This window comes from Elgaria multicarinata, chromosome 23, assembly GCF_023053635.1.
Source record: "Elgaria multicarinata webbii isolate HBS135686 ecotype San Diego chromosome 23, rElgMul1.1.pri, whole genome shotgun sequence".
In the NCBI taxonomy this organism is placed as follows: domain Eukaryota; kingdom Metazoa; phylum Chordata; class Lepidosauria; order Squamata; family Anguidae; genus Elgaria; species Elgaria multicarinata.
The window spans coordinates 8,385,516-8,405,024 of NC_086193.1; the positions used below are offsets into that span (position 1 = coordinate 8,385,516).

General features: G+C 45.8%; 1 protein-coding gene across 2 annotated transcripts in view; it reads right to left on the reverse strand.

Moving 5' to 3' along the window:
- TLE5 (TLE family member 5, transcriptional modulator) overlaps positions 1–19,509 on the reverse strand; it is a 99,458-nt gene that overhangs the window by 29,811 nt on the left and 50,138 nt on the right. For both annotated transcript variants that reach the window (XM_063147015.1, XM_063147013.1), the window contains exons 1-6: positions 18,856–19,288; positions 14,877–14,962; positions 13,800–13,863; positions 11,833–11,877; positions 2,314–2,376; positions 1,012–1,086 (exon numbers count right to left, since the gene is read on the reverse strand). In XM_063147015.1, the coding sequence (XP_063003085.1) occupies positions 1,012–1,086; positions 2,314–2,376; positions 11,833–11,877; positions 13,800–13,863; positions 14,877–14,962; positions 18,856–18,879 (357 nt within the window). In that variant the 5' untranslated portion in view covers positions 18,880–19,288. Of the gene's footprint in view, positions 1–1,011; positions 1,087–2,313; positions 2,377–11,832; positions 11,878–13,799; positions 13,864–14,876; positions 14,963–18,855 lie in introns of those variants that run through there.

The window sequence follows — 19,509 nt, forward strand, 5'->3', positions numbered from 1 at the left end:
TTTCAGGGGGAAAATGGAAATTTTCTGAAAAATTGAAATAATGCAATATTAGCACTTTTTACAGATTGAAAGTCACTTTGTTACTTTAGGAACATAAAATGTAATTATGTCCAAGTTGGTATGGCATAAAATTATTACATTTCGTATATTAAAACTAGTGTAGTCAAACAATTATTACAAATTTAATTTACTTTTTTTACTTTTGGGGGGTAACAAATGGAGCTACAAGCTCCTGAACTGTTAGGAACACCTGAACTGCAAGGAACCTCTTTGGTTCTGCCAGTTTATGAGGAGCAGGCAAAAAACAATTTTAAAAACGACTGAAGAAACCACCAACGTTAGTAACAAAGAAAATTATTTATGTCTCTGCTAGTCCTCCAGTGTCAAGACATAAAGCCCCCATTCCCATAAAAAGAACTGAGAAAAATGGGGGGAAGGGACACCAAGATTCAATGAATATGCATGAAATTTAATCAGGCTCATTTTCTGACCTACAGCTATCAGTATTAGTTTCAGTCTCTGCTTCCATGGCAGTGCTGCCCCCTAGAGGCAGAAATGCATCTTCCTCTTGCATTTGAGAGTTGTAGTCTCAGTTTGCAACCTAGGACTTGCTTGTCCTTGGTGCACAGACATTGTAATAATCTGATACTGTACAGTTTTTAGAAGTCATTTGGAGAAGTAAATATCTGAACACCTTGTCTTAAACATTTTATTCATCATGCTAAAATAAAACATCCTATAATCCGCTTTTTCTTCATTTTTTTTTTCAATTTTTCAGAAAAAAAAACAAAAAAAGGCTTTGGAAAAAAACAGAAAAAAACTGGGTTTTTTCGAATTTTTCTGGTTTTGTTCTGGGCCTTCACATCTCTAAAAACACACAGCAACAGCAGCCAAATAACTACATTAGCAGTACCCACTTCACCACTCCCAGGGACCAACTCACACGCATGCAACTTGGTAAGGCCAGCTCTGGCTGTGGCTGGGGCCCTGCCCAGGATCTGGGCCACTCACCCCAATCACGCTGTTCAGTTCCCCCATGGTCACCTGCTTGGCTCGATCCACGGCTTGCAACACCTGCTGTTGATGCTGGAAGGAGAGAAGCGCATCAGGGCTTTCTTTAGAGACCCCTTTAAAGCACTCTTTCAGACAGGGGGACTCTGGACATGTGCAGGTTGAGTCTGAAACCTACAGCATGCAAAGCAAGTGGGTCCCAGGCTGACATCTGGCCTTTTAAAAGCCTCCATTGGCACTTTTTAAAAACTGGATTGCAGGAGGGGTTGATTTTTGAAGGGGGAGGGGGGATTAGCCCTTCCCTCTCCAGCAGCACTCCCCCAAATGCCCCCCTTCGGCACACTGCAATTGGGGGAACAGGGAAATGGCCTTATCATTCACTGACATTGGCCCCGTTCAGACAACACATTAACCCTGCTACTTAACTACAAAATGGTTAACGGAATGCGTTAACCTTAATGCGTGTTGTCTGAACGGGGCCATTGTGGGAAAGCTGACAGCCCAGCAGGGCTGTTAGGCACAGGAGGTGGAAATATCCTCATTTTATAACAAGAGCTTTTTGGAGTGTATTTTTTAAAGCAGAGAACACAGAATGTTAAGTTCTGCCCCACACCTTATCTTGCACCAGTGAGTTCCAATATGCCTTGCTTTGGTCTGTCCTGAGCCTCTTGGGTGCTTGTTCAGCATTCCAGCTTGGGATATTGTCCAGTCTCAAAACTTGGGGTGAGCCCTTTCTCAAGTTGCTATGGTCATTTCTGAGTGTGTGTGTGCGCACAGCAGGGAGTGTGTGTGAGTGGTTGTCTCCAACTATCAGTCTCAGGTGAATTCATAATGCCTGAATTCCTAACCACTTTCAGGGCTCTGGAAACAAAGCCCTATGAGGAGAGACTGAAAGAACTGGGCATGTTTAGCCTGGAGAAGAGAAGATTGAGTGGAGACATGAGAGCACTCTTCAAATCCTTGAAAGGTTGTCACACAGAAGAGGGCCAGGATCTCTTCTCGATCCTCCCAGAGTGCAGGACACGGAATAACGGGCTCAAGTTAAAGGAAGCCAGATTCCGGCTGGACATCAGGAAAAACCTTCTGACTGTTAGAGCAGTACGACAATGGAACCAGGACCTAGGGAAGTGGTGGGCTCTCCCACACTAGATGCCTTCAGGAGGCAGCTGGACAACCACCGGTCAGGGATGCTTTAAGGTGGATTCCTGCATTGAGCAGGGGGGTGGACACGATGGCCTTAGAGGCCCCTTCCAACTCTACTATTCTATGGGAAACCTATTGAAACTGGGGTGCTCTTTTTACCTCTTGTGTTAGGAATGGGATTATTTGTGCACAGATGGCATTCAGCCGCTTCACAATCTCTGCCTAAAAGAGAAGAAAGAGAGAAACAAAGAGTCTCAGTCCCATTTTAGGCAAGGGCGCATGCAGAAAAAAACCCTCACCCAAACATTGGTTGAATGCCACAGACCAGAGTTCGAATCGTGACTTGTCCATGAGTTCAGCGGTCTCCTGAAGTGTCAAAAGTGAGAGAAGTCTCCAGAACTGACAACCTCCCAGCGTTGATACATCCTCCTTGTATTAGCTTTTGCATTGTACTTGCTTAGAGCAACGCCAAGCCTGCTGCAAAAACCACAGCTCGCTTAGCAAAGCTAGAATAGAGCAACTTGGGTTGAGCAAAGTGATCCAAAGACACACGCAACAGTGTTCCACCTTCTTGTAGCGCTAAGCTTTTTTGCAAGGCCTGAGCTCCCCACCCCCCCGTTCAGATGAGCTTTGAGCAACCTGAGATGTTAGGTCTGAGCTATCTTAACGGCTCAGGTTGGTCAAAATTGAGCTGAAATGTGCTAGTCAAGGCAGCTCAGATCAAGCTGTGCTAGATCAACGTGGATTTGTTTGCAAGTATATTTCAAACAACTTCACTCAATCTGCGCCATGAAGGCCGATATGCATCTACACCAATATAGCACTATGAAAGCAGTATGAAAGCGGCATGTAAGAGGCAGGAGCCACACGACTGCTTTATAGCGGTATGGAAGTGCACCGACAACTGTTGGGGCTCATGGACATAAACCGCTTTGATACCGCTATATCCTGCTTCGTGTGGCTCCTGCCACTTACATTCCGCTTTCATAGTGCTACATCCTGCTTGGTGCAGATCCGGCCAAAGACAACTCACATCTGAGATCTCTCAAGAAGAATTTGCAAGACATTTGGCTGCTTGCCAACAGGCTGAGCAGTAGAAGGCTATCCCAGAATATGCAGAGTAGAATAATGAAGACCTAATGCCATTACATGGTCTTTGTGTTTGCGGTGATTCCACAGGAGAAGAGCAGAGGCACTTGGAGAACAGAGGCACAGGAGAAGAACAGAGGCACAGGAGAAGAACAGAGGCACTTGGGAATCCAAGCATTTGTTTCAAACAAGACCAAGGTTATCTGCGGGATCACCTTCCCCCGTACACTCCGTCCCGCACACTCAGGTCCTCTGGGAAGAATCTACTTTGGCCAGCCAAACTAGGCTGACGGGTATTACCCAGAGGACCTTCTCTTCTGCTGCTCCCAGACTTTGGGATGGCCTGCCGGGAGAGATACGCCAGTTTAATAGTCTTTCTGAGGTTTTTTTTAAAAGCTATAAAGACGGATTGTAGGCCTACCCAGGCCTACCCAGTCAAATTTTAAAATGTCTTAAAAGATTTTGAGATTTTAATAATATTTTTGTATTCAAATAATAACAACAACAACAACATCCAGGTTGATGGCCATCACTACATCTTGTGGCAGTGGTTTGGGACCAAATTACTTGAAGGATTGCCTTCACCTATATCAATCTGCCTGATCAGCAATGGAGGCTTTTCTCACTAGCCCACACTTGGGGGCAGTTAGGTGGACAAGTATGCAAGAGAGGGCCTTTTCTGCAGTGGCCCCAGGGCCGGTGCCAGACTATTTTGCCCCTGGGAAAAAATTGACAACTTCGATTGAAGAAGAGTTTCTGAACTATTATATTTCCCTTTTATTATGTTTTTTCCCCTTAAAACAGCTAATTTGTATAAAACTGTGACCCTTAAAGGGCACAGTTCTGCGCCCCTCTGAGGTCTGCGCCCTAGGCGGCTGCCTCGTTGGCCTAATGGTAGAGCCGGGTGGCCCCACAGCTCTGGAATATGTTACAATCAGAGGTCTGTCAGGCCCCATCACTGCAGGCTTTGAAAACTGACTACTTTCCTCTGGCCTTCTTCTGATTATGTTTTACTTTGTAGTGGTGACTGCGTTGTAAGTTTTTAGTCCTGTCTAGGCCGGATGTTTTATTGCCAGGTTTTTTTTTTTTTTTTTTTATAAATGTTTGCTGCTTTATCACCACATCGTTTTTTATTACATGCACTTTATTGCTCTAAGTTGGCTTGCTGGCCACTGACTCTCAACCTAACCTTCCTCACAGGGTTGTTGTGAGGATAAAATGGAGAGGAGAAGGATTATGTAGGCCGCCATGGATTCCTTGCAAGAGGAAAAAAAGGCAGGATATAAATTTATTATTGCAATAATATCCTGGCTTTTTTCCTCTAAGGAACCCAAGGTAATCCTCCTCCTCTCCATGTTATCCTCACAACAACAACCCTGTGAGGTACCCTATTTCTTCGATTCTAAGACACACTTTTCCCCCCATATAAACATCTCTAAAAACGGGGTGCGTCTTAGAATCGCGGGTGTGTCTTAGGGGTTTTTTTTCCTGTTGGTGGTACTGAAATTAGTGTGCATCTTACAATCGATGGCGTGTTACAATCTAAGAAATACGGTAGGTTGGGCTGAGAGTCTGTGACGGGCCCAAAGTTGCCCAGTGGGTTTCCATGGCTGAGTGGGGACTAGAACCTGGATCTCCCGACTCCCAGTCCAACACTTTAGCCGCTACATTACACTGGCAACAATATTTATTTATTTTTAAAAATGGCCTGTATACTGGAAATATTTTAAATAAATAGCAAATTCCACATTTTAACTCTGTGTTGCGTTGAAAAAGCCCTTTCTTTTGTCTTGTGCCAAATCTCCCACCATTCAGCTTCGTGGGATAACCCCAGTTGGGGTATTCTGGTATTCTGAGACGGCGAGTAAATCTTCCCAACCGGCTTTCTCCACAACACGGATACTTTCCTATACCCCTCTGTCATGCCGTTCCCTCCCCTCCCAATCACCTGCCATTTCCCTGAGCTAAAAGGCTGCAAACCCTGTAACCTTTCCCCAGGGGGTGAAGGGGGGGTGTTGCTGTTCCAGCCCCCTGTTCAATTCAGTTTCCCATTTCTCTACTGAAATCTGCCAGTTTCACTTCCAGAGGAGGTGATCCAGAACTGCAAAATGCAGGAGGATAGGAAGCCGGATGAGGAGAAATCCAGAAACATTCACCTGACTCAAATATTCCTCTTAGGGTTTATAACCATAAAAACGTTTAAAAATTGGCCGGATCTACACTACTGCTTTAAAGCGCTTTATAACAGTTATAAAGTGCTTTAACTGCTTTAAAGCGCAATAAAACTGTTATAAAGCGCTTTAAAGCAATAGTGTAGATCCGGCCCGGGAAACCGTGCGCCAACAAGTGACTCTCGCAAGGACAGCGCATGCACCACCACCCCCGGCGGTCGCCTCCTCCTGAGCGCACGGCAGAAAAAGGAGAAGCCGGGGGGGCCGCCGGCTTGGCAAAGAGGTGGCAGCTGTAGTGGGATGGCAGCCGGCTTGCCACTTTGTCGGGCAGCGCGCCAACCTAATTTCCCTGGCAGCCGGCCCCGTGATGACTGGATTGATAAAGCCGGAGACGAGAAGCAAATTATAACTGGAACAAAAGCGAGGTCCAGGGAGCAAGAAATGTACTCTTGGCCTCTTTGGGCAGATCAAAACCGAATAAGAGGCCTGATGGATTTCAGCGCCTCCCTCGTTCTCGGGGTTGGTTGGTATTTTTTATTTTTCTAGCTGTGCTAGCCAAGAGCAGCTGGATTAGAAAACCCACCTTCTTTCTTCACCCCAACCCACCTCGTAAAGGTTTAATCAAAGTCAGGGCTCAATCCTTTGAACTGGCTTCTTAAAAATTGGCAGGGCTCAGGTTCTTAGAACAAGTGAAGCCATCATGTAGAAGAGAGCATACAAGTCCCTTGCTACAGGCTGAGTGATCACCACATGGAAGGCGCAACAAAAGGCTATGGGACTCCTCTCTTTTTGTAAGGGAGCCCGGCAGCCAGACATCACTGAGAAAGATAAAATTTCCTACCCTGCCCCCATGTTACTTTCAAAAAGATGTGTTGATTAAAAAAAAAAACTTATTTTATCTTCTGTTATTTTCCAAAAGATGCACTTAAAAAACACCCGTAAAAACACCTTTCACAGGTGTTTGTGCTTCTCTTTAATGTGGCTTCCTATCCAGAATCTTGCCGTTGGGCGCCTTTCCCCCCTCAAAAGGGCTCTTTTTCTTGTGATTGGCACTCTGTGCACACAACCCCGGAGCCCTCAGTGAGTCCAAATAATATTTCTCCTCTTTTTAATCCTCATTGATCACTTCTAGCATTCGCAAGGCACCCAAAAGCTGCTGGGAAATGGGATATATCACCCAACCCAAAAGCCAGTGTGGTGTAGTGGTTAGAGTGTTGGACTGGGAGTCGGGAGATCCGGGTTCTAGTCCCCACTCGGCCACAGAAACCTGCCGGGTGACTTTAGGCCAGTCACAGGCTCTCAGCCCAACCTACCTCACAGGGTTGTTGTTGTGAGGATAAAAATGGAGAGGAGGAGGATTATGTACGCCGCCTTGGGTTCCTTGGAGGAAAAGGAAGGGCTAACGTTAGGAGGGCTAACGTTGTCCCTATCTTCAAAAAGGGCAAAAAGGAGGAACCTGGGAACTACAGACCAGTCAGCCTGACATCCATCCCTGGGAAAATTCTGGAGCAGATTATAAAGAAGTCAATCTGTAAACACCTTGAAATCAATGCAGTGATTACTAGAAGCCAACATGGATTTGTCAGGAACAAATCCTGTCAGACTAATTTGATCTCATTTTTTGATAGGATAACCTCCCTTGTGGACTGTGGGAATGCTGTGGATGTCATATATCTTGACTTCAGCAAAGCTTTTGACAAAGTACCACATGACATTCTGATTAACAAACTAGCTAAAAGTGGGCTAGATGGAACAACTATTAGGTGGATCCACAGTTGGCTACAGAATCGGACTCAAAGAGTACTTATCAATGGAACCTTCTCAAACTGGGGAGAGGCAACGAGTGGGGTGCCGCAGGGCTCAGTCCTGGGCCCAGTGCTCTTCAACATTTTTATTAATGATTTGGACGAGGAGGTGCAGGGAACGCTGATCAAATTTGCAGATGACACCAAATTGGGTGGGATAGCTAATACCCTGGAAGACAGAAACAAACTTCAAAGTGATCTTGATAGGCTGGAGTGCTGGGCTGTAAACAACAGAATGAAATTTAATAGGGATAAATGCCAAGTTCTACATTTAGGGAATAGAAACCAAATGCACAGTTACAAGATGGGGGACACTTGGCTCAGCAATACTACAAATGAGAAAGATCTTGGAATTGTTGTAGATCACAAGCTGAATATGAGCCAACAGTGCGATAGGGCTGCAAGAAAGGCAAATGCTATTTTGGGCTGCATTAATAGAAGTATAGCTTCCAAATCACGTGAGGTACTGGTTCCTCTCTATTCGGCCCTGGTTAGGCCTCATCTAGAGTATTGCGTCCAGTTCTGGGCTCCACAATTCAAGAAGGACGCAGACAAGCTGGAGCGTGTTCAGAAGAGGGCAACGAGGATGATCAGAGGTCTAGAAACAAAGCCCTATGAAGAGAGACTGAAAGAACTGGGCATGTTTAGCCTGGAGAAGAGAAGATTGAGGGGAGACATGATAGCACTCTTCAAATACTTAAAAGGTTGTCACACAGAGGAGGGCCAGGATCTCTTCTCGATTCTCCCAGAGTGCAGGACACGGAATAACGGGCTCAAGTTAAAGGAAGCCAGATTCCGGCTGGACATCAGGAAAAACTTCCTGACTGTTAGAGCAGTGCGACAGTGGAATCAGCTACCTAGGGAGGTTGTGGGCTCTCCCACACTAGAGGCCTTCAAGAGGCAGCTGGACAACCATCTGTCAGGGATGCTTTAGGGTGGATTCCTGCATTGAGCAGGGGGTTGGACTCGATGGCCTTGTAGGCCCCTTCCAACTCTGCTATTCTATGATTCTATGATTCTATAAAAAAGGCGGGATATAAATGCAATAATAAATAAATAAATAAAAACCCGTCACACCAGCCTTCCCCAATTTGGGGACAATGGGATTTGTAGTCCAATACACGTGGAGGGTCTGTCAATTGGCAATGTCTGTCTTACATGAACTGCTTGTAGTCCCTTTTGAAGCCCACTGCAGCCTTCACATTCTTTGCCTTTATCCATTTTTACACAACAGTAAAATGCACAGATGTTTCAGCGGCAAAATGCAGGATAAGTGATTTTACACACAGTAAAATAAATCTTGCTCCCTCCCACCCTGAATCCCCCAGTCCAACACCTTTTCCCCTCCAACTAGCGCCTTCAGACCCTCCAAATTCTTTTTCTTGTTTTAAAGAATTCCACTCCGGCTCTCTTCTTGTCCCTTTGGTGCCCAAACTCCTCCCCAGCCCACACCTGCCTTTGTAAGGATGGAAAAGAGGTAGCAAGGCCAGGGCAACTCAAATGACCAAGGGGCTGGAGGGGCAACTCCCCAACGAGGAAATGTTTGGGGCTTTTAAACTTAGAAAAAGGCCAATAACTGTGGGAGAGGAGGAGACACACAAGGCAGAGGTATGTAAAATTATATGCGGTGTGTGGAGAAAGTGGATCGGGCGACGTTTTGCTCCCTCCCTCGTAATACTAGAAGCCAAAGGGGCCATCCCACGAAGCTGAACGGTGGGAGATTCAGGACAGGCAAATAAATGGAGCACAGACGCTACCGCAACTTGGACAGTTTTTTAAAAAGGGGCTAGAAAAATTCATGGAAGAGAAGGGGCTGCATCACACCTGGCCCCTGTCTATACGGCAACGGGATGGCTCCTCACTAAATATAAACCTGAATTTTCATTGATTCGAATGTAGGTAAAGAGCGTCACAGTGCAGCAGCCACAGTGATTTACTTCCTGAATTTGTTTATTTTTATAGTGAGTTATAAATGCGCACGTGCACATTATTGCATATACGAAACTACGGATTAGAGAGGAGCAAAGTTATAAATTTTACATGTGGAGCTCTGCAGATTCATAGAACAGACGAACCGGGAGCGGCGGGGAGAAAGGAACAAGGCGGTAGAGGGAAAGGAACGAGGCAGCAGAACACGTCTCCTTCGTCTGGCTGCCCGTTTTCCCCTCTTTCTTTTTGTGAACCGCCCAGAGAGCTTCGCATATTGGGCGGTACAGAAATGCAATAAACATATAAATACAGAAATAAATTTGTTTTAAGAAGCTTTCTCTGCGGAGCTCCGCAGAGAGACTTCGAACGAAAATTGGCGCGAACGAACAAGGCAGCCAATTGGTGCGAAATCAACCGATCATGTTGTTTTACCCTCAAAGCTCCGCCCACATGTCAAAATGCGATTTAACTCCCCCAAAGACACATAACCATAACGCGGTGCAAACTCGGGTGTGATCTAAAAGTTGCGGTAAATCGTGAATGCAAAGATGCGCATTATCAAGTTAAAAACACGGCGCTGCGGCAAATGGACGGCTGCGTCATGTAACCTAAAACGCAAATATGCGCATTTAGGTCGGGGTAAACAAACCGTATAGACAAGCCCCTGCTTTTTTAAATCCAGGTTTCATCTGCGGTTTCCCTCTCCATTTCCTTAGCGTGTCAAACTGGGCACTTTCACATCTGTGCATTGTTGTGCTCTTTCAGCTCATGTATCTTTTCACCTGGAGCGCTACTATGCTGGTGAAAGCTTCCTCCCCGCCCCTTGGGAAAGGTTTACAGGGGAGGAGGAGCAAAGGTTTGTTTTGCTCCTTTCAAAGGGTGGGCAGAAGAACAATCATTTTAACTCATTTCTTTTGTAAAAGTGGTCATGTCCCCTATTTCCTCCAAGGTAACCAAAATGCTTACATCTGAGTAAGTTTGAAAGATAAAGAGATCAAAATTGGAGCAATGTTAGCTCTTAAGGAGGGCTTTAGCAACCCCAAGTTTGAATCAGTTCGGTTCAACCTTTGATTTTAAGGATTTTTTAAAATGGAATTAACAAAAATGCTTACATCTGTGTAAATTTTAAAGATCAAGAGACCAAAATTGGCACAGTAATAGCTCTTAAGTAGAGCTTACAGCATGCCAAGTTTAAATGGGATCGATTCATCCCTTGATTTTTTCAGATTTTTTAAAATCCCCCCCCCTTTAAATGCTTTTCTAGAAGTTCACAAGTAGGAAGGATCGCTTTTCCTTTCCATTGATCATGCGAAGCTGTGCATCTCCAAGTTTGTTCCCTTACTCAAGAGTAAATCCCATTGATTTCAACTGCATTTACATCCAAATCATACTAAAATGCAATGCATGCGTACCTTTGTGTAAACCCCGTTGAACAGAGACAGGCTTACTAAGGAAAGGAAAAGCAATCCTTTGTACTTGTGAACTTCCAGGAAAAGGATTTAAGAGGGGGATTTTTAAAATCCTTAAAATCAAGGGATGGACCAATCTCATTCAAACTTGGCATGCTGGAAACTCTACTTAAGAGCTATCACTGTGCCAATTTTGATCCCATTATCTTTAAAAACAAGAACCCCCGCCCCTTAGACACAAAAGCCCCCAACAAAGAATGGGATAGTCAATAGAATGCAACCATAGAAATACACGGGAGGGAGGAGAGCATTTATTTTGCACGGAGGGAAAATAATCCAGACTTTCTGTGCTCCAAAAAGAAATGAAACATGGAGGGTAAGAGCCGAAATAAGTGCAGGACATGGGCGATGTCATGGGGGTACCGGGCTGCAAAACTGCCTACCAGGCAGGGGGAGTGTGCGATAAATCGCTGGTGTGATGGAGCCCAAGGCTATCAATGGCTACTAGTCCTGTTGCCTCTATGCTGCCTCCTTTCAGTGGCAGCATGGCTTTGTATACCAGTTGCTGGGGAACATGGGCAGGAGGCGGCTGCACTCATGAACCACTTGTGGGCTTCCCAAGGCGGTATCTTGTTGGCCACCGTGGGAACAGAAAACTAGAACAGATAGATGTTTGGTCTGATCCAGTATGGTTCTTGTGTTCTCTCTTGGCCCCACCTCGTCCCTCCCCTTTGAAACCCTCACAGCTCCTCATCCCCACCTGAAACAAATCCGGAACATGCATGCCTACATCAGTCAACCCTCCACCTCCCTATTTGCATAATGACCGTCATTTAAAAAGCAGCCTTTGCCCCTCGGAACTCACAGTCTATGGCTGTTTCTACACCAGCCCTATATCCCAGGATCATCCCGGGATGACCCCTGTACGTCCAAATGATACACAAGGGATCCCGGGAACAGGCAGGGATGATCCCTCCATTTTCCTGGGATAATCCTTAGGGGTAGAAAGGGCCTATGTTCCACTGTTGGAATGCAGACTGCAAGCTCCATGGGGCAGAGACCTCCCCCTTCCTTGTTATCTCATTCTAAAGCTACATGTACTATGATGGTGCTATATACATAATGGACAACATACCCCATCAGCATAAGGCAAATTGAGTTTCACACACACACACACACACACACACACATACACACCAGGGTGGTCCTGTACTCCCCTCCCCCACCCACCACAACACAATCCCGGACTCCTTCGTTCCCTTGTCAGCCACATACCTGCTTATGCATTTCAATATTCAATCCATAAGACATCTCGTAATACTGAAATGGAAGAAGAACAACCACGTTAGAAAGAAAGCGCCTGTGGATTCAATTCAAACTCAACGTCATCAAGCCAATTTACTGGATCTTCATCATCATTCTTCCTCCTCCTCCTCCTATTTCTGATGTTCAGGCTGCAAGTGCCAATCCTTTGTAAAACCCAAACTGCCCCAATCCACGCCTCGTCCCCACCCATGCACACCCGAAGGAGGTCTTTTTCATTCATTCATTTGTGAATAATTCTTGCATACTGCTTGATATACCAAAAGCTCCGAGCAGTTTTACTTGCCTAATTGAATATCTATAGGGAAACCCACCATTTTCAGAAGTTCAAAATGTCTTTAGGAAAAAAAACACCTGGGGAAGGGATACCCCAAAAACAGTCCAATGGGGACTTGTGTGGCATCACCATCACCATCATTGTAGATCGCAATTTATAGAGTATATTGCATAGGACCTTGTCCCCAGGCACATGCAACCAAAAAGTCAACACAAGGGAAGGGGAGGATTCCATTGAAGGATCTGTGTAATCCTGCATTATTATTTTTCCCAACAATGCCCAGCCAAACGCCTCCTGAAAACCCATGTTCAGGACATGAAGACAATTGCTGGGTTCACACAACATGACAAGCCACAGGCTGGGCTGAAAACAACAGAATGAAATTTAATAGGGATAAATGCCAAGTCCTACATTTAGGAAATAGAAACCAAAGGCACAGTTACAAGATGGGGGATACTTGGCTCAGCAATACTGCAAGCGAGAAGGATCTTGGAATTGTTGTAGATCACAAGCTGAATATGAGCCAACAGTGCGATGTGGCTGCAAAAAAAGCAAATGCTATGTTGGGTTGCATTAATAGAAGTATAGCTTCCAAATCATGCGAAGTACTAGTTCCCCTCTTTCAGCGCTGGTTAGGCCTCATCTTGGGTACTGCGTCCAGTTCTGGACACCACACTTCAAGAATCATAGAATAGTAGAGTTGGAAGGGGTCTACAAGGCCATCGAGTCCAACCCCTTGCTCAATGCAGGAATCCACATTAAAGCATTGTTGTCCAGCTGCATCTTGAAGGCCTCTAGTGTGGGAGAGCCCACAACCTCCCTAGGTCATTGGTTCCATTGTCATCCTGCTCTAACAGTCAGGAAGTTTTTCCTGATGTCCAGCCAAAATCTGGCTTCTCGTAACTTGAGCCCCTTATTCCGTGTCCTGCACTCTGGGAGGATCGAGAAGAGATTCTCACCCTCCCATACTAGAGGCATTCAAGAGACAGCTCGACAACCAGGCAACGGGGATCCGGAAACCAGCGCCAGGAGAAGACCATTTTATTTTCTCAGTATTATAGCATTTTACCATCCTAGTCTGTTAACTTTGCTGTTTTAAATCTGTATTTTAAATCTAGGTTTTATTCCACTTGTACTTTTATATTGTGGTGTTAAGCTTCCGTGTTTTATATTTTACGCTGTACCTTACAGTTTTAATTTTTGTGAACCGCCCAGAGAGCTTCAGCTATTGGGCAGTATAGAAATGAAATGAAATAAATAAATAGTGCCCATCACAGCTTTTCTTGTGGCAGGACCAACAACCAGTCCACACGTGGCTTTCTCTCCCACATGAGATTCCCAGAAAACTCAGTTTTGTGCCTGATGCCACATTCCGCACCCATTCAAGGCTCACATGCAGCTCAGGATATCGCCTCACGCAGGTTTCAAATGGGATCTGTACACGAAAAGGGCTTGATCCAGTCTGCAGGTGCACGACACCATTGGGCACCCAAGGGCGACGCACCCTTACAAGACCTCGGTGGTCTGTGGATGTCCCCAGCGCCTCTGCTGACCCCGCCTGCACGGCCGCAACCCCGCAGCAGACCAGATCAAGCCCTTAGGAGCTAAAGAAGCCCACAGGGAGGGGCTGAGTTTCTCTTACCATCACATAATGCCTCTGCATTTCCGTCTTCTCACTGGCTAACTTCTCACATTCCAACTTCAGGCTGCAAAAGGAGAGAGATTTACAAAGCCCAGTGCAGGCTCCAGTTACAAGCGCCGGCGTCCTTCTGCTGGGGGCACGAACCCAAGTGGGTCACTCATCCTTTGACCTAAGGTGGGCCGCACCGGTGTTTTCCCTCTTGGCGTCGGAGGGGTGCGTGTCTTTTTTAAAGAGAAGGGTGAGGAGAGAGAGCAGAAGAAGAGAGAGGGGGAAAGAAATGTGTATTTCCTTTCCCCTATCTTTTCTTCCACTCTCTCTCCCCACCCTTTTCTTTAAAAAAGAGAGAGAGAGAGAGAGAGAGGAAAGAGAAATGCACACACAGACAGAAACAAGAATGCTTCTTGTATCTTGGATTTATCACTCCTTCTAATAGTGAACCCAGGTAGTGAGTGCCAAAAGAAATGGAGCTAAAATACAGCCACTGAAAAACAAGAGGAAGGTAACAGCATGCTTGCAGGAACAGAAGTACCAAAAAAGTTTGCGGAAGTACTCCCCCAACACGCACCCAAAAAAACCCTTTAAATATCCCTAAAGGGGTAAAAAAACCAAAGAAAACCAAAACTGCCCAATAAATACAGAGAGTGTTCCATATCCACAGAACGTTGAGTCAATTGGAAGAGGCCATGGCTGGCTGAAAACCTCCTGTTAGGGGGAGTAGGTTTACTGCAACATTTTGTTGTGGGGCCATTTGTATCATATACTCAAAGATTTATATCTTGCCTGGCCCTGAAGACAATGAAGAACCACTTGAAAACAACAAATCATTGAAAAGACGAGAGCCAAAGAGAACAGCAGCCAACAACAACAGCAGCAAGAAGGACTCAAAACAGCGACCCAATCCTCAAAACAGCGACCAATCCTCCCAAAGCGGCCTGCTGAAATGCAAGATTGCCTGGAGAGATATACTGCCACTCAACATGGAGGTTCCACTTTAGCTGTCATGGCTGAGAGGTGTGACTGCCGTCCACCCACCCCACCCCAGACCTCTCCTCACCGGGCTCCCCGCCCCCGCCATACCTGTGGTACTGAGCCTGGAGGAACTGGAACTCTTCTTTAATCCGGTCACAAATTTCCAAGATGGAGAACTTGAAAGGCTGCCCAGACTGAAGCAGAGGGGCAGCGGGTGGTGGGTTAGAGAAGGGAGAAAGAAGAATCAAAAGGCTACCTTGTTAGAAGGAACTTTCTCTGCTCCTTGCCCCTTGTACTCCGGATCAATTTATTTATTTGTTACATTAATATTCCTCCTTTTTCTCTCTCTCTCCAAGGAACTCCATGATCCTTCTCCTTCCCTTTTTATCCTCACAACAACCCTGAGAGGTAGGTTAGGCTGACAGTCAGAGACTGGCCCAAAGTCACCCAGTGAGTTTCATGGCCATTCGGAGACTCGAAGCCAGATCTCCCAAGTCCCAGTCTGACAGTCTAACCCAGAGCTTTCCAAACTGGGTGTCACAACACGTTAGTGTGTCAGCTGCAGTGTGTAGGTGTGTCGCATGAACGAGAAACCTCTGAGTCTCTGTGAAATAAGCAATACTAACTTGCATGCATTTTTAGGCAGCAAAGGTGCCGATTAGTATGGTGCACTAGTATATTCCCCTTCCGTCGTATCCGTGTATGCACACCACGGTCGAGGGATCATACAGGGACTGCGCATGCACAGTATGCATAGTCGGGTCGAAACAGCTGATTCTGCGTCACTTCTGGTGACGCGGCTGCACCTGAAGTGACGCATTCGAGAAATTCCCTGGGTCCAGTTTTTTTATAGAACACCGTCTCAACCGCCGCTCGATCACAGCTCGACAAAATTGGTTCAATGTGAAAAGTCTTGGAAATGTATGTTATTATCTTGCAAATCATATATTTCTAAAAATATAAATGAAAGGTTTTCATGAGATATGTTGGGTCCCCATACATTTCGTTATTACAATTTATGTATGTGTCCATATCTCTTATAAGGGGTGAGTTTAACCTCCGGTTTGCTAGTAAAACTGAATTACTGTGTCGCGAAATGATGCATGTCTAAAAAGTGTGTCACCAACATGAAAAGTTTAGAAAGCTCTGGTCTAACCACTACATCACACTAGCTCTCTGGAATAACTCACACACATTTCCTCTAGACTGTATAGTTCAGCACAGATATTGGTTTGGAAGCTATTCTGAAATGTCAGTCAAATTGCAAGAGTTGGAGGGGTTCTTGGAGGCCATCTAGTCCACCCTCCCGCTTGAGCCAGGAAATCGAAAGCAGAAGCACCCTCAACAGGTGGCTCTCGAGCCTCTGCTGGAAGATCTCCAGAGAGGGAGAAGCCACTGCCAAGCTACTCTCACTGTCAAGACGTTTCTCCTAATGTCCAACCAAAATCTACCCTCCTGCAACTTAAGCCCTATTAGATCTAGTCCTGCTGTCCTCTGTGGCAGCAGCAGAGAACATGTTTGTTTATTTATTTATTTATTACATTTTTATACCGCCCAATAGCCGAAGCTCTCTGTTTTTGCTCTCTTCTCTGTGACAGCCCCTCAGAGATTGGGAGAGGGCTATGGATGAGGCTCCTTTCAGTCTGCTCTCCTCTGGGCTAAATACGTCCAGTCCCTTCAACTTTTCCTGCTAGGACTTGTCTTCCACAGCCCTGACCATTTTCATGGCCCTCCTCTGACCTCATGCCAACAGCTCTTGTGGATATAAGCAGAGAACAAAGATCCTCCTGAGCATGCACAGAGTGGTTTTTCCTGCGTCAGTTGGGAATGACAGCAAAGTCACACCGCTACTACGACTTGGTAGCCAGGCCCTGGGGGGCGGGGGGAGGAATCCACCCCTGGCTTCTTAGCTCAGCATTAGCCCCCACCAAATAAAAACTGAACTAAAAAGTTTGGACAGGGGTGGGGGAGGGAGGGAGGGAAAGCCACCCTTTGACCACTGCAATTATCAATACAGCAGGTGATTAAAATTGGATTAAAGAAGGATCACATCGTTTACAGCATGGATAAACTCATCTGGAATAACTTTCAACTTGTGGCTCTGTATTCACAAGCAGGTAATGCTGTTGCTGTCATCGTTACCATCATCATGATCATCTTTAAGGCAGCCTTACCAAACCTGGTAACTTCCAGATGGCTTGGACTACAATTCACATCATCCCCAGCCAGCCTGCCAACTGGAGGACACCAGGTTGTGGGAGGCTGCCTGAAAGACCAACACATTTATCGCAGCGTAGGAGTCCACTTCACCAGATGCAGGAAGAGTTAACTTGAACCACAGGTATAGTGGTTTATTAAGGAAATTAAATGCACAAAGCACAGACAGGGACAATTAACAGTCACCATCCACAAAACCGTTTTGCTGCTAGCACAAACACCCCGGCATCCTGTAAGCTAATAAGCAAAAGTGAGGCAAGGATCTCCGCCTTCAACCAGCTTACAGTCTAAATTTAGAATCTTCATCCATTGTGTTGCGTTAAAGAGCTGGGGGACAAAGATCCCCCTTAACTCACCCTGTTTTGGGGCATAAGAGATTAGTTTTAAGGCACTCTTATTCCCACACTTGTATGCCCAAAGAAAGGGCTCCTGGGCTTTGTAAATAGCCATCCACAAGGGAGGCTGCCTGTCGCTTCTCTGGATGATTTGGTGCTCTCTGACTTTGCCCCCTTCCAGATCAGCCTCTGCAGGTAACAGTGGACCTGCCTCCTCAGGTTTGCTGCTGAGACAGAGATGTAACAGAAACACTTGTTCTTGGACAAGACTCCTGTTGCACCTCTGTGTGAGTCACCACTCCGGGATGGGTTCCTCTGTATTGGTAGGCAGCCCGAATCTATGCGAGAGGCCTCTCCGAGGATGAGTAACTCCTTCTGGTTCAAGAGCAAATCTCGCTTCCATCTTTAATCTGGGGGTGAGTATACGTCACCTATCAGAAGTTTGGGAAGCCCTGGCTTAAGGGAACATTGCAGAGGGGATGAGAAATTCACATTACGCGCCCTATGAGTCTACAGCTCCTGATGCTGGCCTGTCTCCCAAGTGGAGAGGCTGCTGGAATCACACCAAACCTACCCACACAAGATCACACTTCTTGGAAACAATCAAATCAAATGTCAACCGCAGATTTGCAATGTGTGGCTTGCAGTTCCAATTGCTAACACAAGATTGGAACTCACCACTTGTGACAATGAAATCACTGGTTTCATTGTTGGGGGCCATTGTGTGCCCCACTTTGGGAGGAGCTTTGGGGCGAAGAAGAAGAAGAAGAAGAAGAAGAAGAAGAAGAAGAGGAAGAGGAAGAGGAAGAGGAAGAGGAGGAGGAGGAGGAGGAGGAGGAGGAGGAGGAGAAATAGTAGGGAGACAGAATCACCCTCCTTGCTGTAGGACTATGCCAGAAAAAAATATTCCAAGAGATAACTTATCTCAGGCTGCAATCCTATACAGCCTTCCCTGGGAGTACATCTCATTGACCGCAATGGGACTGACACCTGAGTAGACCTGCCTAGGACTGCGGTCTTAAAGGATCTGAAGCATACATCCTAAAGAGAAGCACAGCACGACACAAAGCCCAGACGAATGAATAAATAAAGACAGGAAGTCTAGATCCAACCCCTATCAAATCTACAACTGAGGCTGCAAACCCCGCACACGCTTACTTGAGAGTAATTCCCAATGAACTCAGTGGCCTTTACTTCTGCGTAGCCATGCCTGGGCTTGGGCTCTCTACTACGGTCATATGCACACTTCCTTGCAAATATGCCCCCAATTCAGTTCAGTGAGACTTACTTTTAAGTAAAACATACATAGGATTTGACCTGGGAGGCTACTTCTATTTTTGTTTTTGTTTACCTACAAGCATTTATAAACTTGACACCATTTTAAACCACTACCCCATCAAAACTGTTAAAAAACCAAGTTCCCCTTTGCTTCTGTTTTCCCTCTTCTGTGGCATTCTACAATTCCTAATCAAATCAAACCAAACCTGTGGTAGCTACTAGTTCTTCGCCAACCTCAAAAGACTGGTGGTACTCACAGTGTGCCGTCCTTGTGGGTACATCCTGGGGGATATATCCCCCACCCCCGAAATGATGGCGGGGACCTCCTTCCTCTTCTTAAAATTATCTGTCAAAAAGAACTATATAGGTAACTACATATATATGACACTCTTGAGTCCAAAAAAACAAGAAACACAAATCTGGTAGTTTGGGTTTTGTTTTGGTTTTCAGAAAGGAAAATTTAAAAATAAAAACCAGTCTGTTTAAAAAGACAAGAAAGGTTTTGTGCAAGCATGTCAGAGAATATTTTGCAAAGCATAACTGCTAGCAGGGGGAGCTTTCCCATTGGTATGTGGGGTGGTCTCTTTCTCCTCCTCTCCCCCTCCCCATAGAACATTTAGCAGGGAAGGGAGAGAGAGAGAGAGAAAATTGTATGCAATCCCCTTAAAGAAATGGGAGAAGATGTTTTTGGGTGGGGGAGAGAGAGAGAAAGCAAGAACAGAAGGTCAGCTGAAAATCTGGACGAGTTTCAACAGCAATCCCTGGCTGGAATAAGTCCTGCCTATTGGCAACCCAGAGGGAGATCTATCAAACGGCAGGCTTAAGGTGGATCCACCCCAGACCACCAGCAACAGAACAAAATGGGGAAAAAAGGAAAGAAAGGAGAAAAGATTAAATCTAAACGGCACAAA